Source organism: Anser anser, assembly GCF_964211835.1.
Source record: "Anser anser genome assembly, chromosome: 12".
Lineage (NCBI taxonomy): Eukaryota > Metazoa > Chordata > Aves > Anseriformes > Anatidae > Anser > Anser anser.
In genome coordinates, this window is record NC_139733.1 from 1,685,233 (window position 1) to 1,709,719 (window position 24,487).

Genomic DNA, 24,487 nt, shown 5'->3' on the forward strand with positions numbered 1-24,487 from the left:
GGCGGGCTCCGGCTCCGCCCGCCCCGTGCCGTCGCGACCGCCATGTTAGAGAGCGGGGAGGGGGTGGTGGGGCTGCCATAAAGCGAGCGGGTGGGGGGGGGGAGCGCTGGCGGCGGGCGGCGCATGGCGGTGGGCAGGGGCAGGCTGGCGGGGGAGGAAGAGACGGCGCGGGTAGTCGCGCTGGCTTGTCGGCCATAGGAGCGAATGGCGGATGCCGCGATCCCCGGCGGTGGCGAGATGGAGCTGGAGCAGCAGCAGCGGCCGGAGAAGAGCGGCGCGGGCCTCCTCGGGGCGGAGAGTAACAGAGCGGGAGCCGCCGAGGACGCCACACAAAATGGCGGACGCTCTGAGGGCAGTGGCGCTGGGGAGACGCTGCTGGTGGCTGCTGTCGCTGCAGAGGACAAGGGCCCCCCAAACCTCAGCATCACTAGCGGCAGCCAGCGCAGGAGCAGCGTCTCGGCGGCACCCGAGCAGCAGCCGCCGCCGCCCAGCGATGCGTTGGGGGGGCCGCCCCCTCTCCCTAAGCCCCCAGAAGACGTGCCTGTTAGGAGGAACTTTCAGATCCCCAGGAAGAGCAGAGAAAAGAAAGGTTGTGCCTTCCCTTTCCCTCCCTTCTCTCCCTCACTCCTCTCTTCATCATATTCATTAGGCAGGATCTTTATGCGCCTCACACAGCTGCATGCAAAATCCTGCGGGTGTGTAGAGGCTGTGGCATGGCTCGGACTAGCGAGGCTGCTGGGGATACGATTTCTGGTATCAGAGAGGCTTCTACATTCTTCCTTCTCCCTACCCCTCCCTCCTTTCTTTTCCATTTTTATTTTGTCACGAGGAGGAACAAACCAAACCAACTTGGCTTGAATTTCAGACTGATGCTTAAAAAAGGCAGAAAAGCTGGATGCGATCAGGGTGGGCTTTGAGCGTTGAGCCTGGCTCTGCTTCTGGTGATGCACACAGAGAAGATGGTTCTCTGGGACATGGACATGCAGAGAAGATGGTTTTCTTTCTCTTCGCCCTGCCCTCCTCACGGCAGGAGGGGGGTGTAACCCTCTGTAGGGTAGACTAGCAAACACTAAGCAGTTTCACTTCAGTGATGAGGTGCAGAAGATGGTTCTTGTCTAGTGAGAGTTCCTCTCTTTGCAAGCAGGAAACAAGCATCCCATGTTCATGTGCCTCCTGTTGGAAGTTCCTCTTCCCAGCGTCCTCGGTTTGTTTTTTGTTTGTTAACTCTTCATCTAAAAGCCTGTGGTGTTTCATGCTTTTCATGAGATTCCATTGGCCCCTGCTTATCTTTGGTTTCGTTCAGTGGCACTGAAGATGTGTCTTCCTGAAACCTATCTCAGTTCTTGACCCGTTGCAGCTTGGGGTCAGTAACTTAGTACGTAAGTATTAAAAAATACCTGTTCGCATAGGCTTCTAGTTCTTCAGTGAAGAGTCTATCTTCTTGAAATACTTTCTTCTGTAAGGAAGAGATGAAGGTAGGTTTGTTTCGTTACCCAGTCTTTTCGTGTCCCCCCTTCCATTTTTGGCAATAACTTCCCCTTTCTCCTTTTCTTTCCATCTTTACCATTCTCATCTCTTGAGGGGGTATAACAGGCTGGCAGAGGTTCATTGCAGAAAGAATTGGTTTGATTTGGAGGAGGAAAAAAAAAAGCTGCTTAATATTCATCTGATGGGGAAATGTCTGGAAAAAACATGGTGCCTCTTACACTTTGTTATCTCAAAACTAAGTGTGATTACGTTTGAATACTTTTAATTAAAACTCAGAAGTGTTTATTACTTAACCACAGACATATGAAGTTCTTGTCTAGCACTTGGTTCCAATGTGAGTGAAAGTCCATGAAATACCTTGTTACATCAAATAGTTCATCATTTGCCTCTGCAGAGGTATCTCTGAAGTTTTAAAGTATGTAGTTCAAGCATCAGACTCCTTGTTAGGGTAGAAGAGGAAACCATTCTTATTCTAAGTACACTTGCAGATACCAAGGTTGTTTGACCCGTTTTTAGGGGTTTACTTTTTAGTAGACTGGAGTCCTCTTTCTTTCCAGCATACTGAAGATTCTTGGATGTTTATTCTTAAGTCATATTGGTGACTTAGAGTTTCCAAAATACTCAAAACAGACTTTACATTCTGTTTACAGTGCTTGTGGGCTTGTAATTATTTATGGTTGCTTGACTGTTTGGTCTTGCACCGTGTCGTACCATAATACAAAGTGCTGTGAGAGAGCGTTTCCTATGCAAGACTATCAGAAGTGGGCAAGCATAAAAATTGCCAACGTGATTTTTGAGGAGAACTGAAGTGTTGTTGATACTGGCATTTGAGAAATGATACAATTAAATCAGCTCTGGAATTAAATGAGAAGACTAACAGTGCACTGATCATCTGACCTTATATTGGCAGACACTTAAAAGGTACATGGTTCCAGTGTTCAAGTACATCTTGTTAAATAAGAAGTACAGACATAACATCTGTCCCTCTCAAAAGAGCTGCTTTGGCTAGATTCCTTCCAGCGTGAAGCGATATGTGGAAGCTTCTTCTGTCCTTGTTTTTGGAATTGCCCTTGTTTTGCTTTCCAAAATTCAATGTTTATTCCTGGACCTACCGTACTGTTAGGTACCTGCTGTCTTGTTTGCACATGACAGGTTAGTCTTCATAACCTATAAATTCTATTCAGGATAAAGTAACTTCCTTTTTTTTTTTTCTTTCTTTTTTTTTTTTTTCCAAAATGTACTTCTGGAATAACTTTTCATTGTGAAGCTATGAAGTTCACACAATCAAATCTGTGAAAAATGTAAAGGAAAAGCTATAGAAAGCTGCAGTTCCTTATTCAGCTCTTCTGGGATTTATCTGCAAACCTATTCGGAGGCTAATGAGGGACCAAAAGTTGATGGAAAGAACCTTGCCATTGTGGACGAATGCATCTGGAGGTTGCATACTTTTTAGAACTAGCTTTGGTTAGCTGTCACAGAATCTTCTTCTTTTTTCCTAGTGGAAGAATTCTGGAAGCCAAACCTTATGGAAGGTTGGCTTGTGGTGGAGGTTTTGTTTGTTTGTTTGTTTGTTTTTGCAAGTGTGCATGCATTTTTTGTCTAGTTAAAAGCAAGCTGTCTTGAAGTTGTTTTCTGTTCTTCTTGGTACATACAGTTTAGTAACAGGTTTGTTACGCTCTCCTGAGTTGCTTAGCTCTTTTTCATGTTAGTACTGTAGCCTATTGCCATGGCTTCTTCTGATTTTATTGTCAGATTTCAGATGTCCAAATCTGCCTGAGACTTCAAAGAGCCTTTTTGAATAAGACGAGGAAGAATTATTCTCAAGATAAATCATTGGAAGCATGCTTTTGCTTACTGAACTAACTTCAGCATAGCGGTGCTTTTATCAGAAGGCAGTTCCAAAAGACGTGCTTAAGTAGCTGCCATTGACTGAAGGGATTGCTTGCTGGTAAACATTGGGCTCTTACTTCCATGGCTGATAAAATTAACAAATGAATGCAGTTTCTCAGTCATAGTGGGGAGAGAAAGATCTTATGTCTTTGCAATTCTTAACAAGTACTTGCTTGGAAGACTTGGTAACTTAAAAGCATTTGATGTTTCATTTTTTTGTCTTTTGTCTTCTAATCTTCCCTGTCTTTAGTTGGATTGTGTATCTGCTATTTGCCACCTTATGTTTCTACATAAGAATTTTTTTTTTAAGCCATCCTTGTGGTAACTGCTTTTGAGAGCAAAAGACATTTTGGGCTGAGAAAGATCATGCAACTCTGTCCTTATGCTTCATTCACAGCACTGATTCTTGGTCTTAGTCTTAAAAAAAAAAAAATGACATGAAAAATGCTCTCTTTTTTATAGCAGGAGCAGTTGTTTATGAAGAGGTTAACATTCTGCCAACTTATCTGATAATAAAATAAGTAATTTGCATTTCTTCAATTAAGGGGTAGTTCAGGATTCCTTAATGAGAATGCATCTCTCATCCTTTTCTTCGTATTCTGACTTAAAACCTGCTAGCTCCAAATTCCGTTTACTCAAGTTGAATCAGCAAACAATTGGGAATGTGAAACTTAGAGCAGCTAGGGAGCTCCATGCATCCAAACACACAGCCTCGTGTTGGTCCCAAGGCTAGGGACTATATTAGTTAATCATATTTTCTACCTAAAAAATGCATACCTATTTGCCAGTACACAAGGTAGAAACTAAGTAGCAGTACTATTTATTCTTACTTCCGCAGAGCAAATTGGCAAAACCTACAGGAACTGAATGTGTTGTAAGGACTAGCATGCAATATCCTTACATAAATTACTGCCTGATTTACATGGGTCGATAAAGGTGCAGCAAATCCATGCTAGGTTTGTACAGTGAAAAATAAATAACACATACACTCCTTTCAAGTGATGTAGGACTGGAGATAACCATGACAATCTTAACCTTTTGTTATAAGCACAAGATTTGGTGACTGCTATAGATGGACTGATTTAGGACTTAGTTTTTATTTCTTGTTTCTGAACTCTTCTGTGTGGTATAGACCCTCACATAGTGACCGTAACCCTTTAGGTAATAGCTAGCTGCCCTTTAGCATCAATGCACAGACAACAGATCAAGAAGCACTGCCTTGCTTCTTAACTCAGTAGGTCATGTTTCAGGTTTTTCTGTCCTTGTGTTTTGGCATGTGCATCATTTTTTAAAGAGGGCACAGAGTACATTGTCTTCACTTGGTTAGTGTCTTACCAAGTCCAAATCCTGCAGTGCTGCCAGTTCTGGAAGGATGGACGAAGTAGATTTGAGTCTTCCATGAAGCATATGATTAGTGCACTCAAAGACTTGTGCTTGGATGAGGAAAAGCAACTTCATACCATTCACTGTACCTTTTGTTTGTATACCTGCTGTATATGGTAGTTTATCTGAAATTCAAACCTAAGTTACCTGTTTTTTTGTTTTGTGGTTACAGTACTGTCCAGTGGTCAGTATACTAGATTTTCCATGCTCTGTCCATCATTTGGCACCTCAGAAGACAATAGAAAGAAAAATTAATAGGCTGCTCTTGAGGAAGAAATGGATGGTTGGTGCAAAGTTCTCAAACTTAGTGTAGATTGGCTGTTTCTACTGTGTATGAAAAGATAGCAAGCAGACAGTAGGTTTTGGTAATAAAATCTGGTGTTTATAAATACTCTGAAACACAAAAAGTAGCAGGTTAGTTCTGTAAGGATTTTACATTCAACTGATTTCATTCATGTTCCTTTTCTCTTGGTCAGTGGATGACATCTGATCATGAAGCCAGTCAGTCAAACTAATTAATGTGTGAAGTGACGCAAGGTTATTTACCTGTGTGATGATTGCTGTTCTTGTTCACTTTGTGTTACCGTGGGCAGTGAGCATCAGAGGAACAAATGCCTTTACTGTGCAAGTTTTGGGTTTATTAAGCATTTTCTTACTAAAAGGTGGATCTAAGTTCTCATTCTTGGACTGGTTAGATCAGTTAGGAATCAGTCTTGTTTTAATGTTCTGTAGCTAAATACATTGAAAAGTTAAAATCTCAGGAGTGACCTGTGCCCCAAGTATTTTAAAATATTTCTGTTTTCATCCGTCTTTTCTGCAAAGGTAACAAAAGCACTTCCAGTTTCATTAGTACCTCTGGTGACTTTATGATAGATAATGTTTATTTAGGGTGTACGTTTGGAGAAGCACAGGAGCATACAGATATTACTGAATAAGTAACAACAGCAATAAAACCTACTTTCAGTCCTCTGCTTAGACACTGAAGAATTGCTATATTAAAAAAAAGCTCCAAAGTACTGTACTCCATAATGAAAGGGATAATGTAGAGCCCTCCCCGGCAGCTTATGTAGGGCCTTCCTGGCTGAAGAGCAGGGCACTGGCTGTTCTCCAGTGAGTCTGTCTCGGCTCACTCTCTAGAGCTTTACACAAAGCGGGGAATATTTAAACACATGGGAACAGCAGCAGTATTGGAATGAATGGCGGGATCTCCACCAATGTCATCATGTGCCTCTGCCTAGATTTGAGCCAGGGCAGTAGGCGCGGCGTCACGTAGTCACGGGTCACCAGCAGGTCCTGGGGAGTCTGCTATTGCTTGGGCTCAATGGTAAGAGATGGCCTGGGTTTGACAGAGCTTGCATTTCTAGGGAATAGGGCTCTATGTGGGGAGGACACGCACAGTAATTGTCCAGGAAACATGAAATGTGGGCAAGCAGTTGCCATTGGAAGTCTGTTTTACTGGTATTTTAAGCAGAAGAGGACTTAGCAGTACCTGAAGCCCATTCCCTACCATACTGCGGTTTGATAACTCAGAGCTGAGAGGGGCTTGGGGGCATGAGTTGGGTCAGGCAGTGCTCTTCAGTGTATTTCATTAATTAATAGTTTTTTTAATAGTTATGTATCTAGCTAATAGTTTATTTCAATACAAGTGCGTTCAATCTTACAATATTACACTAAGTTTAGAATCTCTTCTGCTTCTGATTATCTGTACTCCCAAATTGCTGTCAGCCTTTTTGAGAATGGAGTTGTTATTGCAAAAAGAGCTGTTAAATAAGAACCATTTCTTAATCGCTTTCAGAATTCTTTTAAAATCACTTGTGCAGTGTTGCTACTGTTGGAACGATTGCTTTATTTTAGTTGGTGGATGGGATACTACATCATAAAGTGTGCATAAATACAGCTTTTGCTAGATAACTCAAGTAACTTCAGTTTCTGTTGAGAAAATTTGTTTTATGCTCAGGTTAATGCAGTAAATATTTCCTGTTAAAATAAGACATAGATTACTATCTAAATGTACTCTCATTTCAATTAATGGAATTGGAGATAAGCTGTAAAGAAGCAATTCAACTCTATTTGCTGCTAGAATGATGGTAGAGCATCCTGTGTTATGAGACAAGTGCTACTGTAGTTCATTCCCAACTATTGTAACTCCTAGACATTTCAGCTGGTGGTGGTTTGAGGGTTGTTTTGGAGGAAGATAAGTGCTCCTACCCCTACAAAAAGAGCAGAAGCAGTCTCAGATGTAGTAGGAATGCATCCTGCCTGAAATTTGTAGTGTTGCAGGATGCTGCACTTCTCAGCCTTGTGAAAGGTATTGCACAGAGAAACCAGTTGCTGTTCAGAGCTGGTTCAGTTCCCCCAGGTCTATTATTTTCCTAGATGTAGTCTCACAATTGTCACTCACATTCTTTGCTGGTACACACTCTGGTTTCTCTTCTGATCAATTTGTCACTTGCGGTACTCAGAAGCTTGGGGACATGAAAACTTTTCCGTATGAACTTAGGCGAGTTTCCCCAGAAGGTAAATTTGTACAACAGTTGAAGAGCTTTCATTTTGAATTCATGTAAAGGATAAGATCATAGAGCATGAACGTGTGCAGTGTAGTTTTTCAGCATTAAGAGCTTATTGGACTTTTTAATTTATACAATACAATATTATTAATATTTAGCATAATTACCATATGCAACAGAGAAAAAAACCTTAATAGTTCTAAAGAGATGGCTGAGCTATGAAATTGTTTTTAATGTTTTAATTAGAACAATTTGTTCCTGGTTTTTAATTAAAAGAGCTAATTATAAAATTTTAATTAAATTAAGTTTAATGACAGTGTTTTACAGTACTTATCAGATGTTTTCAAATGGTAAATTGAAACATACTGGGGTGCTTCCCTTATAAGCTTCTGAGAACTAGCTGTTCAAAAGGAATATTAAAAAAGCATAAAGTAATGTGACTCTTTTTTTTCTGAAAGATGCTGTAATTATATGAAACTGTCTTGCCTAAATTCCACCTTAGAAAAATAATTTAGAATAAAAAATATCTAAAATGGATCATGAACATGTCTTTATGTATAAACTGTCAATGAGCTGGAAAACTTAGGGTTGTTTTTTTTTTCAGACCAACATTGGTGCTTATTATTTTATTTCTTCTTTTTTATAGCACTCTTTCAGCCAGTAGCTGTGGGCTCTCGAGAGTTTGAGGATGTCGTGAAGATTCTGCATTCATCTTACTTGGAACCCAGTTCAGTGTCTAATTTTAATTACAAGAGAGCCAGCTTAGTGCACAGTGAACTGTTGGAAAAGGAAGTGAGTATGTTTGTGGCTTCTCTTTATGGATAAGGTACAGATCAAATCAAATGAACTTTAGTGTTTTTTTTGGAGTTCAGAGGCAAAGACCCAGACAGTATTTTCTACTTGTGTGCTTGATGATTAATTGCAAAACCACATTCCTGAGAATGTAAGCAAATATTTTTCAGGCAAGTTTGCTACTACATAGGTATAAAATAATACCTGAGATACTCGAAGACTAAAGGAAAAATTGTATTGGGTACCCTTTTGCTTTGTGTATTTTCTGTTTTCAAAAATGTTCTTGATGTATTTTATGCTTTTTATACATTTTTAATAACCTGTAAAGAGGTTATAGGGTCTCTTTTGAATGGCCTCATGCTTCCTGTGAAATTTAAGATTAAAATACCTTTCTGATACTAAGTTTACATAATCTCTGTAATTGTCATTGTCCAAGAAGTAAACTTGTAGCACTTCTGCTGTACCTTATCTCCTGTCTCTTAAATCCAGTCTTAGCTTTCTTTCACAACTGTGAAATAAGTTTCAAGTCCCGGTGCCAAAAAACTTCAAGTACAGAGTGACAGTGTATGTAACTGGTAAACTCTGAAGCATATTTTTTTCTGCTACTATATGATTTGTGGTTTATGGTTGCAGCTTGGGTATACTGCAGCCACCTCAGCAGTGAGGTGCAACTGCTAAAGTACATGCACTGTGTAAGAGAGAAGTGAACGTAAGGACAGTTCTATGGAATTTCAAACATGATATGGAAGGCATTGAGCTGGATGCTTCTTCTTGACAGGCATGCTACTAATAACACTAAAACATTACTGCACTTACTGGCGCACATTACTGGTTTAAAGAGTGTTTTCCTTTAGTCCGGTGATATTTTCCGTGTGTATGATTTTTCTTTTAATTGAATTGTAGTGTAATGTAATGTCATTCAAATTAGCTTTTGATTGTTTTTCTGCAGTTGGAACTGCTAACTTAGAAGGGGTCTTAAAGCATTGACACTTGAATGTGACTGCAGTAATCTGTCTATACATGTTAAGAACTTATTGTAACAGTTCACAGAAAAACGCAGGGAGCTGAAGTTTGATGGTCGCCTAGATAAAGAGCTTTCTGAAACCTATGCGTTTCTAATGGTTGATCGATCTCAGGTAAGAAAACAAAACTGCGTATAAAATGTTTTTTCTGTTTTAATTCACAAGTGTTTTCTTAAACTGAATGATTTTGTTGACACGCTTTACATTTTTTTATTGACATCTTTAAATAATTTCTGCAAAATTCAGCCATGGAAGGCTTAGAAGGAGTGGAAAGTGATGATACTATGTCACAGTTAAAATCCTGTATTCTCTGTGATTTAGGATGTACCATTTACATATCTCTGTAAAAGTATATTTTCTGTTTTAGACTCTGACTTATAGATAGAAAGGTAGATTTCTCTGGACTGTGTGTGGGTTTCTGTTGTGTTTTTTTTTTTTTTGTGGTGGCGGTGGCTTTTTGTTCTTTTTTTTAAATAAATGTTGCATGTTTTCATTACAGTTCTTTTTTTTTGAGTAAGGAAGAGGTTACCTTAAAGAGAATTGCTTAAAAGTTACTTGTATGATGAAAACAAGCATCGTTCTCATCCTGCTTTTCTAAAAGCTGGCTGAACAAAGATGCTCATGCTGTTTTTCTGTGTATGCATGTCAGATTTATTTTCTGTTTAGTAGGCAAGAAATACAACTTAGTGTATAGATAAGACTCTAAGATATATGTCACGTGTATAGATATGTGGATGCATTCTTAGTGTATTTGTGTGCTCCAAATGTGCATTTGTCCTATATAACCTTCAGTAATAGTAGAAAATGCACCTCATATTTTGGGTTTCCAATGATATTTTTTAAATGAAAGTGATAGAAAAGGAAGTTCTTTGCTTTATCTACAATTAGAGAGCCAGGATTTCTTAAGTATTCAATTATATGGCAGGTCTACTTCTGTATTGTGTTATAAAAATGTATTAAAAGCAAGTAATGTTCATGAAGTGTGTGTAAAATTTAGGATACAGAGAAGCTGTTGCATTTGTTTGGGGGTTGTTTTATTTTTTATTGTTGTTTTTTAGCCCAATCAGAATGATGTTTATTGCTGTGTTCGTATTCTGGCTTTCCTGATAGACTTTTTTAAAAAAACGCCTGTTTTCCACAGATCCAAAGCATATGTGAAAAGGGGCTGCAGGTGGGCCACTCCAAAATAACAATTCTTGGCAGCCCTTCCATGGGTAACTATCTTTTGATTGTATGTGCTGATATCAGTCAGTGTGACTTAGCAGAGAATGTGATGCAATTGTGTAAACTCTCAGTGCCTTTCCTAGCACTTACCTGCAGGAATATCACATCTAGGTATTTTTAGCAAAGTAAACTGACATCAAGGCTTTATTTCATAACTCTGTTTTTGACTAGATTATTTTAAATTCCCTTTTCAGAGTAATTTGATACCTAATTCTCATTTTGTCTCAAGTCCCACCGATACAACATGTATTTGAGTTCAGTTGCAGTTATTTAATCAGAGGTAGTCAGTTCCAACAAGTAAGTGTTTGTCTGAGGCCTTAAAATCTATGAAATTATGTTTGAAGTCTTGAAAAGCAAGAAATTACTTTGCCTTTCTCTTCTGCATTTGAGTGTCGCTTCACAATTCAAAACCAGTGTACTCTTGTCAACAGTGTAGGATGAAAGATTGCTGATGATGCTAGTGCTTTACTGACTTACTTGACCGTCATATCTTCCATTGCTTATACCCGTGTTTTGCAATAGGACACAGTACAGAAGGACTCCAGGAGTTTTGAAAAAAAGCAAAAACTGAAAGCAGTATCTGTATAGCATTTGGGCAGAGCTTGTGCTCTTGGTCACAATGCTATTAGTAATGTGGTTGTACTCCTTTCAAACTGAGTTAATGTCCATGTTCTACTGCGATATTTAATGCCATGCTTGGTGTGAGTAGACAGTTATTCTGCTGTCTAGAATGTGGAAGTTGTGAACATGCCATTACACTTTTCGCTGATGCAGTTATGAAAATTTTGATAAATCTTTATTGATTGGAAGACATTGAGCTTTAGTCCTATGCAATGCTTCTTCTACTAACATTTTAACATTCAGCATAACATAGTGTTTTTTCTGTTTTTAATATTCTTCTCAGGTGTGTATATCTCCAGGTATGCTGATTTATTGCAACCTAATCCTCTAGAAGCTGGAGCAACCGGAGATATAATTGTTTTTAAAATAATAAAGGTAAATTCTTCTTGCTTTCTCTTGAACGCCTATATTGCTTAGTGATACAATAAAAGTGGTTTTAACCTTACTTCTTGAACTTCCATTCATACAATTGTCTTCTTACAGAGAATCTAGAAACCTACCGGTTTTAAAATCCAGTGTTGACATTGAGATTAAATACAGAATAAGAAATTTTTATAAAAGGCATATGTTTTCTTCAGAAAAAGAAAATATGTTTTCTTCAGAAATAGTTTTTTTTCATATTTTCATAAACATTTTTCCAAAACTTGTTTTCTTTTACTACTTACTTCCTCTTGTACTTGATGCAGTTTGCCAGTTTTCAGGGAAAAGCTTGTTTACAATTCTTCCGCTTTATTACAGGGAAAAATGAAAAGCATATATGACCACATAGGTATGAAAACAATGGAATCAACAGTGAAGAGTGCATTAGATCCAACACCCAAGCATGAGTGTCATGTTTCAAAGAATGCAAATAAAGTAACCTCCTTGTTGGCTTACCGAGCATACGAACTTACTCAGGTAGTAGAAGGCTGAGAGCGTGTTAACTTAAATAAAAACCTTATTAAGCAAAACAAAAACAAAAAACAACAAACAATCAACCAATTGATAATTGTGGAGGCAAATTGCCTGAAGATGTAACTAATACTGAACGTGTCCTGTAATGCTGCAGCTGTCTGGTGTACGTTAAGCAGTAGCTCACAGAAGCCTGTATTAGGAATTAGAGAACAACATGTCAGCCTCTCCCGTTTCCCTTACGTACATATACACCCTAAAGTAGTGCCTGTCCTGTCAGCGTTAGGTAAAGCAGGGAGAAGAATGTGGAAAAAATTACGGTAATTGGTCATATTATGACATACATATGAGAATGGCATTTAAAACCTTACTTTGGGTATCAGCTCTTGCAGAATTAGGTTGTTGGTGGTAAGAGGACCATAAATATGATTTATTATAGTAATTTATAACTTGATAGATGTACCAGTTAATATTTGGCATAATAGGTTTCAAACTATTAAACTCTTTTTCCATTAGTTTGCATAAGTAGTTAATCATGAGGTATATTTTGTAAGCTGTTGCTGTGAAACAGTGCACCTTTCCGGGGACAAAGGTCAGGGGCTGTTATTGTATTTGCAAAATACAGTTTACCAGTTTTTAATTTAATGCTATGTTCTTTTTCTAGTACTATTTCTATGAATATGGCTTTGATGAGATAAGACGAAGACCAAGGCATGTTTGTCCCTATGCTGTCGTTTCATTTACTTACAAAGATGAAATGGTGCAAACACCAAAATTCCTGCCCCCATCAAGGTAAGCTAGGAAGTGAATTTTGGCAAGACTGCATTCAACGTGAATTCATAGCTCTTAGTTATAGCTTCACATCGGTTTAGATGAATAGTGCTGAAATGGATGGATGTGTCACAGGGGTGTGGTATAATAAATGTTTCTAATGTAAAGCAAGAGGTGACAGAATTGGTTTTACAGGCTGCCCCTGTAGGAAGCAGTTCTATTGCTCTTCTCATCTACCTCACCTTCTACCCTAGGTGGAATCCAGACAAAGCTTCGTAGAATAAATTTAGTCATGCAAATGTTCACAGCAGTACCTTGTTTGGTATTCCAAAAAAATGTTCTGTATACTTAGTCACCGGACTGTTTGCTGGTGTTTCTTATGGCTTGTAGAGCGACTATCTATGTTGATGACAGATACAATATGATACCTGTGCTGATAGGAAGGCATCCAAATGTGGGGACTGTACCTAGTGCTAACAACAGTTACTGGATGTCAAAATCAGACAAGTTGCTGTAATGATAGCTTGAGGCTAGAGAGTGTAATCAGTGTTGCTATTACTAGATTGATAAAGTATCCTTAATATAAGATTTCAGTAGCCACGAGCTTCTGTCTCAAGCAAGTAATCATCTCCTTTCTTTTTGTTAGATCAAACAGCTTCAACACAGAGAGAAGTACAGGTAAGAATGAATTGAAACTTAGTACTTCTATGATTATAGGCTTGGAAGGTGTTGGACATTTTTCCCCATGTAGTTTGATTTGTCTTTAACTAGAATGATTGCTTGGTTATGTTGACTGTCTACCAAACTTTTATTCTGTACATACTGATTGCAGTGATTTCTTTCTGATATTGGATTATCTAACAGACACCTTCAGGTGTATCTTCTTCCCTTACCAGAACAAACCAGAACTGAATAAAATCAAGTTGTCTTTTCCCTCCACTTCTATTTATAGCATAGTAGGAACATACCTTCTGCAAATCTGCTGTTCAATGCCACTTCAAATAATATGATCCTCTCCCACTTTTCTTTTGAACATCATTCAAGCAAAATATTCTTATGTGTAAAAGTAGCTAGCAGTTAAGTTATGAGGATGTCGTTGCGCAGATGTTGGCAATGAGGACGTGCTTATATAGACGACATGTACAGGTAACATACCAACTCCTTTACTCTGCTCAGAGCAGGTCAAAACAAGATAGGATTGCAAATACTCTTTTTGTTACCTTAAATAATAGGTGAAAAGGTATTATTGTCTGGTGTGTTATTAGTAGGAAATTTCCTCAAAATAGCTTTTGGAGGTTCAGCAATCTGTTTACTACCATTTCCTTTCAGTCCCTCCTAACAAGTGGTTTCACTCTATTTCTGTCTCCATCTTAATATAGATAAATTTAACTATACGTTATGGAGGGGACAGCTCTGGAATAAAGGCAAACTCCTGTGCCATGTTTCCTTGAAGTCAGCAGCACGTCCTTTCCTTCCATGCAAGCTGTGAGTACTACTGTTTAAAGAATAAGTTGAAAATACTGCTGAGTCAAAACTCTTTCTATTAGACTAGTGAATTAAAACATATTCAGATGAAAGTCTAAAATGTACATTGACCAGACACTTTAAATACCAGACTAGACTGTTAAATCATGAGTGTCCAGAGCTGCTTTTAGTTTACGCTCACAACTTGTCAGCCTTCGGTGTTGGTGGTGGTTTTTTTCCTGTTCTGTTTTTTATTCTTTGTTTTTCTGAAGTGACACACACTCCTTTGAAGCAATAAACATCATTGTCTCACAGGATAGCTCAAGGAACTGATGTTTTATGAGAATGTATTTGATAATTCTTTTTTGGTCAATGAGGATCAGACTATGAAGGTCAAAGAAGAGAGGCCTTTTATTTTTTTTCTTTACCTCTCCCTCCTGCGCCCTTTGTCTCTAGTCCTGAGAAGCTTGATGTTGAAAAAGTTGTGAGCATTGACCAACTGAAGAAGAAAATTTCACCAGCGTTGTTGTATAAAGAAACCTACCTAGGAGCAAAAGAAGGTAAATGGTGCTAGCTTATTTTATTTATTTATTTATTTAAGAATGTTTAGAAGTTTACTGAGTTACAATTTTATTTTTTTCTTCTAAACTTCTCTTTCTACCCTCGTACCACATCAGTGTTGAAGAACGGAATGTACTGTAGTCTTTATGAAGTTGTGGAGAAGTCCCGTTCTGGTAGTCACTTGGAGGGATTACTTCAAAAGCTAGAGAAAGAGAAACTTGTGAGTGTTACAGCTTTGACTATTCCCTTTTCAAAATGATTTTAGTAACTAGAAATTGAGACGTGCAAAAAGATGCATGATCTCACTGGAATTACAAAGCTAGCATATTCCAAAATAGTATATCATAGCACTTCCCTCACTTCCCTACCTTGACTGGAAATTTAGCTTACAGGAAGTAACAGTATTCATACTGAAAAAATGTCTGTTTGAAGCAGTGTGCTTTTTTTTCTTTTTTTTTTCTCCTCCTTCAAAACAGGTTCTCGTTAAACCACTTCTGGACAGAGGATTTCTTTTTCTTCTTTCTCCTTGGCAAATGACATCCCCTTATGGTATGCATATTCTGTGTTTGGTACTGTGGTGGTGGTGGTATTTTTGTTGTTCGGTTTATAGGGGTTGTCTTTTGAAGCATAGGGGGTCTTCTCCTTCCCAACCATCTTTATTTTCTTGTTGTAGACCACCAAACTGGACGGTCCCGCATGTTAAATGCATTATTTCTGTTTCCCGAACCTAGAGGTATAATGAGCTCAAGTAAGTTTGTTCACTTCTGTGTGTGTTATGCAGTCAGTTAAATGATGTTTATATTCTACTGAAGACAACAGTAGAACAGTGTTACAACCTGACACTGTAAACCAGGAATAATAGAGTTTGTTATAGCAATGGTGATGGTGTTCAAAAAGTGTTCATTTCTTCATGGAACTAAGGCATTTATTCATGGCACTAAGTATTTTAGGCTCACTTGTTCCTATTTTTAAAACTAAAATGACTTCAAATTTCTTGGTTGTGCATAGTAGTAGAACTGAGCATCAGTGTTCCCAGAGATCTGTGTGTTAAGAATGTTACTGCACTTTTAGAATGGGGGGCTTTCTTTAACCATCACAATGTGAAGGACAAAACATCTGCAAGTTTGTTGTTGTTTTGATTTAGGATATGCACAAAAACCTGACCATATAATAAAGATGACTGAAAGGACTTGGCTTTAGTGTTGGGATGAGACTTAGAAGTTAATCTTTGACAGCTGAAATTTACAATCAGTAGAATGCAGTTCTATTTTGGCCTGCTGTGAGTTAGTTAGAAGTGATGTTGTCAAAGTGTAGCTCTCTTCAGGAAGTTCTTGTCTGAAGTCTTGGCTGCTTCCAAGATACTTATCTCTATGTTTCTTATTTTAATTTTTCTACTTTAAGTGATGGTTGATAAAATCTAATCACTTGTAGTTTGGGTAAGAGGAGATAAGACACAGGAAGACATTTCAAGTGTATGTATGCCAATTCCTTAAAAATATTACAGCTTTTGCTGCCGTGACATTTCAAAGACTTGTGAGCTGTAGTTTCTGTCAAACACAAGGTTAATCACTGTTTTAAGGCCTCAGGAATTTTTTAAAAGGGTTGAATCGAGGAAAGTTTGACTGGGGGGGAAGGCAGGGGACAGAAATAATTGAATAAAAAGGAGATAACTTGGATCTTCCTTTAACTGCTATTTCAAGGATGCAGTAAGAGGTTCTAATAGCATCCCAAGACCGGGAAATCCTGTTCTTATCAAATGTTCCTATTGCATCTTGTCGAGTTGTATTGGTTTGCAAAGGAACAAAAAAGCTGTATAGCTTTCTGCTGGGCTACTAAGCCCAGAACTCAATAAGAACCTCCTTTTTAGAGTTCTATGTCACAAGGATCCCAGTGAGCTTAGAATCAGTACAACGAATGGGGCAGGATTCCATGGGAAGGAGTAATGCTTCCCCCATTTCTTGCAGAGAGCTGTTTTTCAGTAAACCTAAAGTCTTAAGTGACATTCTAGGAGGGCCAGTAAGGTGATTTGAATTGGAAATTATGTGTACGTAGGATATAGGTTACCACAAAATGATGAAAGCGAACAGTTCATCATGACTATGAATAGGTTGACTTTTAAGTAGGCTTTAAAGCTGGTTATTTCACACTCACACAAAGAAAAAAAACCCTGGCATTTGGGTTATTTCTCCAGTCATTCCAAACTGTGTTTCACCAAATATGTATAATACAGAATATTGCTAACTAGTCATCATTTATTTATAGCTTTATGATTTGATTTTAATTGTGAATTCCCTTTTCTCCTATGGCAGCACAAAAAAGTGTTCCATTTGGAACACAGAAAAATTCAACTACCATGGTGTTGCACGAAAATCAGGAGATCATTCCAGAATTCACAAAGTTTATTCAGTCTCTACATTTTGCTTTAATCCAGTCTCGTAAAGACGCTACTGCAGATTTCAATACTGTTGTGGAAAAGTATATAAATGAGTATTTGAAAAGATGCTATAGTGGCTCTGGAAAATATAGAGAATTTGTATTATATCGGTATGAATCACGGTTGGATGACAAAAAATTTCTTTATTCTGCTCCAAAAAATAAATCTCATATTGACAGCTCCTTGCAAAACTATATTTTTGGTTGTGAGGCATATCAACTACCTGTTTCTAGAGCTAAGGAATTGATGGAGGGAAATCGGAAACTTCAACAGTTCAGTCCCATCTCAGATTATGAAGCTACAGAAGAAGACTCTGATTTTGCCAATGCAAAAAGTGGGAAAAGAATCCGTGCAAAATATGAAGCAACTGCTGCCAAGCGAAAATTCCCTCATCATGGAGATTATGATCCTGATAGACTGAAAGAACTTATTAACTTAATCCAGTGTAGGAAAAAAAATGTAGGTGGAGATTCTGATTCCGAAGACCTTAGAAATAAGAGTGGACTGAAAAGGAAGCTGGAAAAACAGTCTGAAAATCTGCGGAAACACTTAAAAATGAGTGAAGCCTCAGAGAATAGTTGTCAGTACGAAGGTAAGAACCTTTTTATTTAGAGTTCCTCGTTAAGTATTGTAATTCGCAGCATACTTTAATTTTAACCTTAATAGATTGAATTTTTTTTGTGTATTTTAATGCTTGGTGGCTCATTTAAAGATTGGCCTGAGATCTGTTAATAGAGATGTAGTTTATGTAGGTTTTCTCTTTCTAGAAGACAAGTTAACAGGGAAGGCTGACTTCCAGAGAGTTTGCTTAGCTGTAGAACTGTCCAAAGACTTTCTAGTATAGGGTACTAAGCAGATTGTGATACTGTAATGTCTTTGACTTCAGGTTTTGCTCTAATTCCTTATGGCTGCAATACCCTATATTAATAATTAGTAAATGTACATCGAAGATGAGAATTAAACATCTAAGTATGAGCAAAGTAAAATCAGAGCAGCCAGTAATATGTGTAATGTGACAAAGGAAACAGCTTTACAGTTTTAAGATTGAATTAATTTTGTACATGAAATTATCTATATCCAAACCTTAGGTAATTACCTTGGATCTTATCTTAATATCTGCCAAAGAAACGCTTTGATTTCTGTTTCACTGACAGGGTAATGATATAGGTCTCATTCAGAAGGGGAAAACCGGGGAGAATGGGGAGAAGGGTAGCACAAAGAAGAGTGGGGGGGATGTACATCAAGCTTCAGTGGTTCCAATGCATCAAATCAGTTTAGAAGATGAAAAGCCTCAGTTTAGAAACCAGTTTCCCTTTGGAGGGATGCAGCTGGCATGCGTGGATGGAAGAAACAGAGGGTAGGCTCCACGATCAATCGTGGGATTCTGACTTGGAAGTTTATGGAACTTGAGAGTCTTTTTACGTTGATTATTAATGTAAAATATCTGACTGCATTTCCACCTGGCTGTAATCAAAACAGTATCTGTTTGAAACTAAATTTTGACTTAACACTGTCAGGGGTTCCCAAACAGCAACATCTATCAGGGGTTTGAATTTCCACATTTATATATAGCTTTAGAAACTGTTCTGTTAGCTTTAGAAACTTTAATCAACATCTTCCTGTTTAAAAATTTTTACTAAGAAAATAAATGTATGTGTAATGTATGAATTGATGCTAAAGAGCGACACTGTGGGTATGTGGAAGGTGTTTGGTGTGTGTATGTGTCTGTTTTTGCTTTTGTTTTAAAACTTAGTAATGGATTACTTTTCCCCTTCTCCCCCTACCCGAAGGGGGCAGAACCTCGGACTCGCCACACTCAGTTTTCTCAATTATTACTGGTCTTGGTGGACATGATACTGACTTGAGGCAGCAAGATGTTTCCGACCCTGCTGTTACTGACACGCACGGCCTCATTAAACTGCTTTTAGAAACACTAGCTAGTTCAGGACACGTGGATTCGTCGTTGGCACGGTCTGTAAATCAAGCTTTAGGATTAAACGCTGATGAAATTGAAGAGGATATGAGACAAAAATATGAATATGAATCCATTCCAGCACAGGACAGAGATGATCATGAGCTTCCTAATGCTGTTCAGGCTGAAAATGTTAACTTTAAGGACCCACAGAGCCCTGTGATGCTGGAAACTGACGCAGCTTGCTTACCCTACCCTATTGATGTTGACCTACGGTTTTCAGCTAATGAAGTAGGCCTTGAACACACACTTCATTTAAAAGTAAGTGAAACTGGCTGATAGGCTGATGCTAGTAACAGAAGTACTATTTTTGTAAACATTATGAGAATTAATAAAAAGACCTTGTAATTTTTAAATAGGTAAGTACTAACTTTTCTCTGAAGAAGACTTTCTGTTTTGTAGGAGAGTATATAGAAGATTCTAACTTTAAGATGTTTGTTTCTCATTCTTTGTCTATTCTTTCTGTAATAAAATTGTAATTAAGAATATCTGGAAGATGGAAAGCAACCATGGGCAGTCAGTCTTCCTCACTCTAGCTTTCCAGTAAGTGTAATATGCTGCTTTTCCACAAATAGGCAGCAAAACTTCTGTCATTCTTTTGCTGACTGCTGTATACCCAAGTGTTTTTTCTTGTTTTCTGAAACAGAAGCCTTGCAATTGTTTTCTGTATCTTGTAGAAAACAGACTATTCTATTCTGTCTCTCACCTTGATTATGGTGGTGGTTTTTAGCAAGCTGAAGTTGCATGGAACAGATGTAGTGTTACTGTAACAGAGCTTGCATACTGCCTTCCACCTTCCTCCTCCTCTGAGGGGTGAGTCTTGATCTGGCTGGGGTATTGATATTTTCTGAAACTGTAACAAAGTACGGAGACATTTGAGAGTTCTTCACAGTTAACTGCCTAACTGTTACTCTTCCTGAAGACAAATAATGATGCAGGAGCAGTTGCTGTTGCATATGGACTCCCTGCAGCAATAGTAGCAGGGCAGGCTGTTAGTGACTGTGTACTGTCTGGTTGTGGGGCACCCCAGGATGGTTCAGTTTTCTTTGCTATCCTCTGCTTTTACTATTTTCCTGTATTTTCCTTAACCTTACAGACCTGATAGGTGGTTTGGATATGACAACTTGTCATGATTATGAAGTCCAATCTCAGGCACAAAGAAGCTTTTTCTGACCAGGCTCCTCCCAGATCTAAGCTCTTTCAAAGCTTATCCTTTGATTTCTTTTGCCCTTCTCCCCCCAGAAGCAAACCAAAAATAAATAGATTGGCATCAAGACTTTTTTCAGCTTACTGCTTTCTTGTCATAGCCAAGAAACTCTAAGTTGAACTGCAGCAACTCTTATCTGTGCTCTCTTGCTTTTAACCATTTGGAATGCCAGGTGAATTTGGTTTCCTCAAGGATTTAATACTAGTTGCAGGTGGTTCCTCAGCAATGCTAACATGTCATGGCTTTAGTTGGCTATCAAGACTACAGCCTAAAAATGGCTAAGGAGCAGACTTTTTTTTCTTTCTCCTCCACTTCTCTCCCCTAGCCTCCTTGCCCCCCCCACCTTCTGTGCTCTAAGGCATGTGCTTAGGACTGCCTTATTTAGTGACAGACCATCAGCAAAGATGCTTGTCGCAGAAGTAATCAGGTGAATGAAATGCAGAAGTACATGATGTAAACTTTTTTAACTTTGACTTGACCAATTGGAAAATTTCCCATCTTGGTGAACTTGGGGGCATTCTTACTGTAAGCTGTTCAGTATGTAGTTTAATGAAACAGTTCCAAACTGAGAATTTTTATCATTTTTTTCAGGAAGCAAGCACTGGAAGTGTAAGTAGCTTTGAAGACTACAGTCCCTGTCCTAGTACACCTATAGAACACGTTTATCGCAGGCAACATTCCAACTCAAATAACATAGGAGAAGTTGGAATGCACTGGAGACTGATTCCAATTACAGGTAAGATGGGTTTAACGTATTTTGCAGCACATAGTGAATGAAAGCATATTCCAAAGGTTTGTATCTTTCATAGATTCCATTCTTGGGTCACATGTTGGTACACAAGCATGTGTATATCCATGCAATTATTTCTCATTTTTGAACAATACACACATCTATTGGATGAAAACATGGGCGGAGAAGTACTGCTTCGGGTACAGAGTGATATAGGTTAGAAATGCAAGTGCTTGAGTATTTATTTGGTGAAGTACATAACTGCTATGAATTCAGCATTTAAATTCACTAGGCTCTGCTGGTTCGGTGGATAATTGCAGCTTCTAATTTAGAAAAGTCATGATAAATGTGTTAACCTCATAGAAAGCTGTCTACTTTTTATTGCATCAAGCTCTTCTACTAATAGTGCTTCAAAGTCTTGATATCTAAACATTTAAAACTTAGAAGCTTCTTCTGTAAGCTTATTTTGTTCTACTTCTTGATAAGTCAAAAGTGTCAAGTCTTGGGAGCACTTAAAAGCATGGATTTGAAGGATGTGGAAGTGAACTGTGGAGTAGTCATGAGGAGGTTTAAATTCAAGGCTAGGAATTGAGGCATCTTATGAGTAAACCCATGTGGACTGTGTTAACTGCATTCTCTGAGTAAATACATACCGATTTCTGATTGTGTTCTAACAATGTGGGAATCTCTCTCCTTGACACTTCTAATATTCATCCAGTTGTGTAGTACTGCAGCTCTTCTGTTTGCTTGGCCAAGGGAGGAAGGCAGGGAAAAGGGGTTTCCTTCTGCATTATTGATAAGCCTTTCAAAGAATTGATAGGGTGATCTTAAATTATGTTTTCTATGCTTTCTTTAAGAGCCAAACATCAAAAATCTATTCTGGTATTTTGCCAAGTAACATCTCTCACTGTGTGTATAGGCAGATGTGGTTATAGTTGCTGAAATAACTAGCAAGTGGATGCAGGGTAAGGGAGTTCATACGAAGGTTTTTCAGCTGACCTGTTGTGCAGTCACCTGTGAGACTACAAATTTTGCTAGAAGAAATTTTCTTTGAGAGGGAAAAGTGCTGTTCTCCAGAGATGAAAGAGGTTGTCTTGAGCATCACTGGATTTCTTGAGTTTCTTCAAATTAGCTCTTGCTGCAATAAGTGTTCACTAGCTCTGTAATGTGAGCTTGTAAAAGGTGCAATATATGTAGAAAGAAAACCCTATAAATTCTAACCACTGCCCTCCTTCAGGAGGGACGGGAAGTGTTCAAGAGGATCATTTGGAAAGAATGTGTGTTGGAAGGGTTCCATGTGTCATTATGGCCTGAGCACCTTTTATTCTTACCTGGTATTGAGTTTTCATCAGAAAACAAGAACAATAATACGTTGTTCAACAAGTGGACTCATTTTATTGAAGTACATCAGGAAGGCTGTAGGAGAGTCAAAAGAGCCTCAAATGTTTTGGGTTACAGGCACTCCTCATTGGACATATCTTTCTATTTAGCATCTTCTGGAGGGTTTTGAATTTTTATTCTAGGGAATTAAGATCAATTCAGTAGCATAACTTAAAGGAAGCTTTGAGCCTTCTTGAAACTGATGGCTTTCTAAATTCAGTGTCTTGCCCACATCTCTTTTTTTGTTTGGTTGTTTTTGTAGCAACGTAGCTGTAGAAAGGAATTCCAAGAACATCAATCTTTCTTTTTCTTCTTTGCACAATTGCAGAAAGGCAAATTAGTGATCTCTTGGTTTTCTCCTCAAACAGAAATGTCTTATTCCTGATAACAGAGGTCATTGTTCAGCTGTACATATTTCAAGAGCTCTTCATAGTTTGTGACTATGGAGCTTGTGAGGAGTGGGGGGTTTGTCTTGCATCTGCCCTGACCAATATCAGTGTCAAGAGGAGAGTTTTCATAGGTTCCCAACTCACTGGACTACTTCTGTATCATGTTATTGTTATTTCTTCATGATTACATAATCTAAACTCCTGATAATTGTAAGCAAACTTGCAAAATCCATCCTAACTTGATTTTGATTTGAATTTGGGACTGTTCTTTGGCTTTAGACGTTCAGCTAAAAATGGTATTTGTTCTTGCTTGTTCCTTCTCTTGTAAGAGGAGAATAATGCATCAATAAACGTTCTTAAAAGTGATGGCTTTTGACGACGTTCATCTTAAATACAAAGAAGCAGAATGTTCTATGCTTTCTTTGGTGGTGGTGTTTGAATTTATGATTTCAAAACTAAACCCTTTTGCTGGAGTCACTGTAGAAAGACCTCTCTTAAGTAGTGAAGAATTCTATTCTTAATCTGCAATAATAACAATTCAGGCAGATCTTAAACAGCTCTTCTTTCTAAGATTGTTTTCTGGCAGTCATTGTGGTTTTTTTTTTTAAAGTTTCTTTGACCTAAGCAGTTACGAGGTATTACTAAGGAAGAATATGTTTGAAATCACAAATCATTCTTGAATAGCTGTTGAATTCTGTATTCATGGTTTACTACTTGCTGATCCTTTTTTTTTTTTTTTTTAATTTTTTTGCAAAGACTTGTGACCCAAAGGTGTAGATCTATGAAGGACGCCACCTTCAGGGAGTTCTATTTCAGTAGGGGGAACCCTAGTTTAAATTTTTTTAAAACTTTTTTTTACATGCTAGAAAACATTTTGGATTGGTATCTGTATTCAGCAATATATATTTCTGTTTAAATTTCTTTATACTTCTTTACTACAGGCCTTAATTGCTTGTCCTCTCTTTCCCCTCCACACTTCTTTTTTAAAGCACTGTTTGTTTCTTTCTGGAAAACTTTAAATAATAACCTTTGAAGAATAACCTAATCAGTCTAGTATATGTATTATGTATTATGAAGTCTTTTTCGTAATGTAATTGTTACAGAAACTTTCTCTTAAATCAGCATGAATGGATTGGCTATTGCTTCTTTCATTGCTAAAATTGTTATGTAACAGGCTGTATTAAAATGTAAGAAGTTATCTAAAAATAGCCCTAAATTTCAAGCTACAGTGTATTTTTACATTTCCTGCTAAGAGTTTCTTGTAGTACAATATTTCTTGATTACAGTAATGTAGCTTATAAGTGTTAGGCAGCTCAAGAAAAATGAGATATATAGCCTCAAGTACCTCACATCTCAGGCTTGAAATGAATTTATTCTGTTAACATCATGATTTGGTATTGAGTTCTTCCAGGTCTTCTAAAACAAAAATAATGTGCTTAAGTATGCAAAAGGCATAGATCAATGCTGAAGGCACAGGGTAACAGAAAAACAGGTTCAAATAAAATTGAACAAATCAGAATCACCTGATTTATATCTGCTTGTAGTGCTTTTAAAGAAAGCAAGAAATTTGGTTTGACTAGATGGATGTGCTTTGAAGGATGAAGAACAAACATCTAGTTTTATTAAGCAAATAAAATGGAACCACTTTAATGGTTTCTCTGAACCAGTCTAAGTGGTGTAAAGTACCTACGAGGTGATTACAAAATGAAAAAGGGATCCTTTTAGTGGCAGATTTTTTCCTTTTAGTCCTTTTAGAAATGG

The 24,487-nt window shown here is 38.0% G+C and overlaps 1 protein-coding gene across 5 annotated transcripts in view; it reads left to right on the forward strand.

The window, feature by feature from the left end:
- The first annotated feature begins 83 nt into the window (after positions 1–83).
- Positions 84–24,487, forward strand: part of TASOR (transcription activation suppressor) — a 30,688-nt gene continuing 6,284 nt past the window's right edge. For 2 of the 5 annotated variants that reach the window (XM_083795668.1, XM_083795670.1), the window contains exons 1-16: positions 84–589; positions 7,915–8,060; positions 9,104–9,196; positions 10,224–10,296; positions 11,211–11,302; positions 11,666–11,824; positions 12,483–12,610; positions 13,236–13,267; positions 13,969–14,074; positions 14,510–14,613; positions 14,731–14,834; positions 15,091–15,163; positions 15,288–15,362; positions 16,924–17,640; positions 18,839–19,281; positions 20,819–20,963. In XM_083795668.1, the coding sequence (XP_083651794.1) occupies positions 205–589; positions 7,915–8,060; positions 9,104–9,196; positions 10,224–10,296; positions 11,211–11,302; positions 11,666–11,824; positions 12,483–12,610; positions 13,236–13,267; positions 13,969–14,074; positions 14,510–14,613; positions 14,731–14,834; positions 15,091–15,163; positions 15,288–15,362; positions 16,924–17,640; positions 18,839–19,281; positions 20,819–20,963 (2,875 nt within the window). In that variant the 5' untranslated portion in view covers positions 84–204. The other 3 variants (XM_083795666.1, XM_083795667.1, XM_083795669.1) reach the window with 3 other exon arrangements.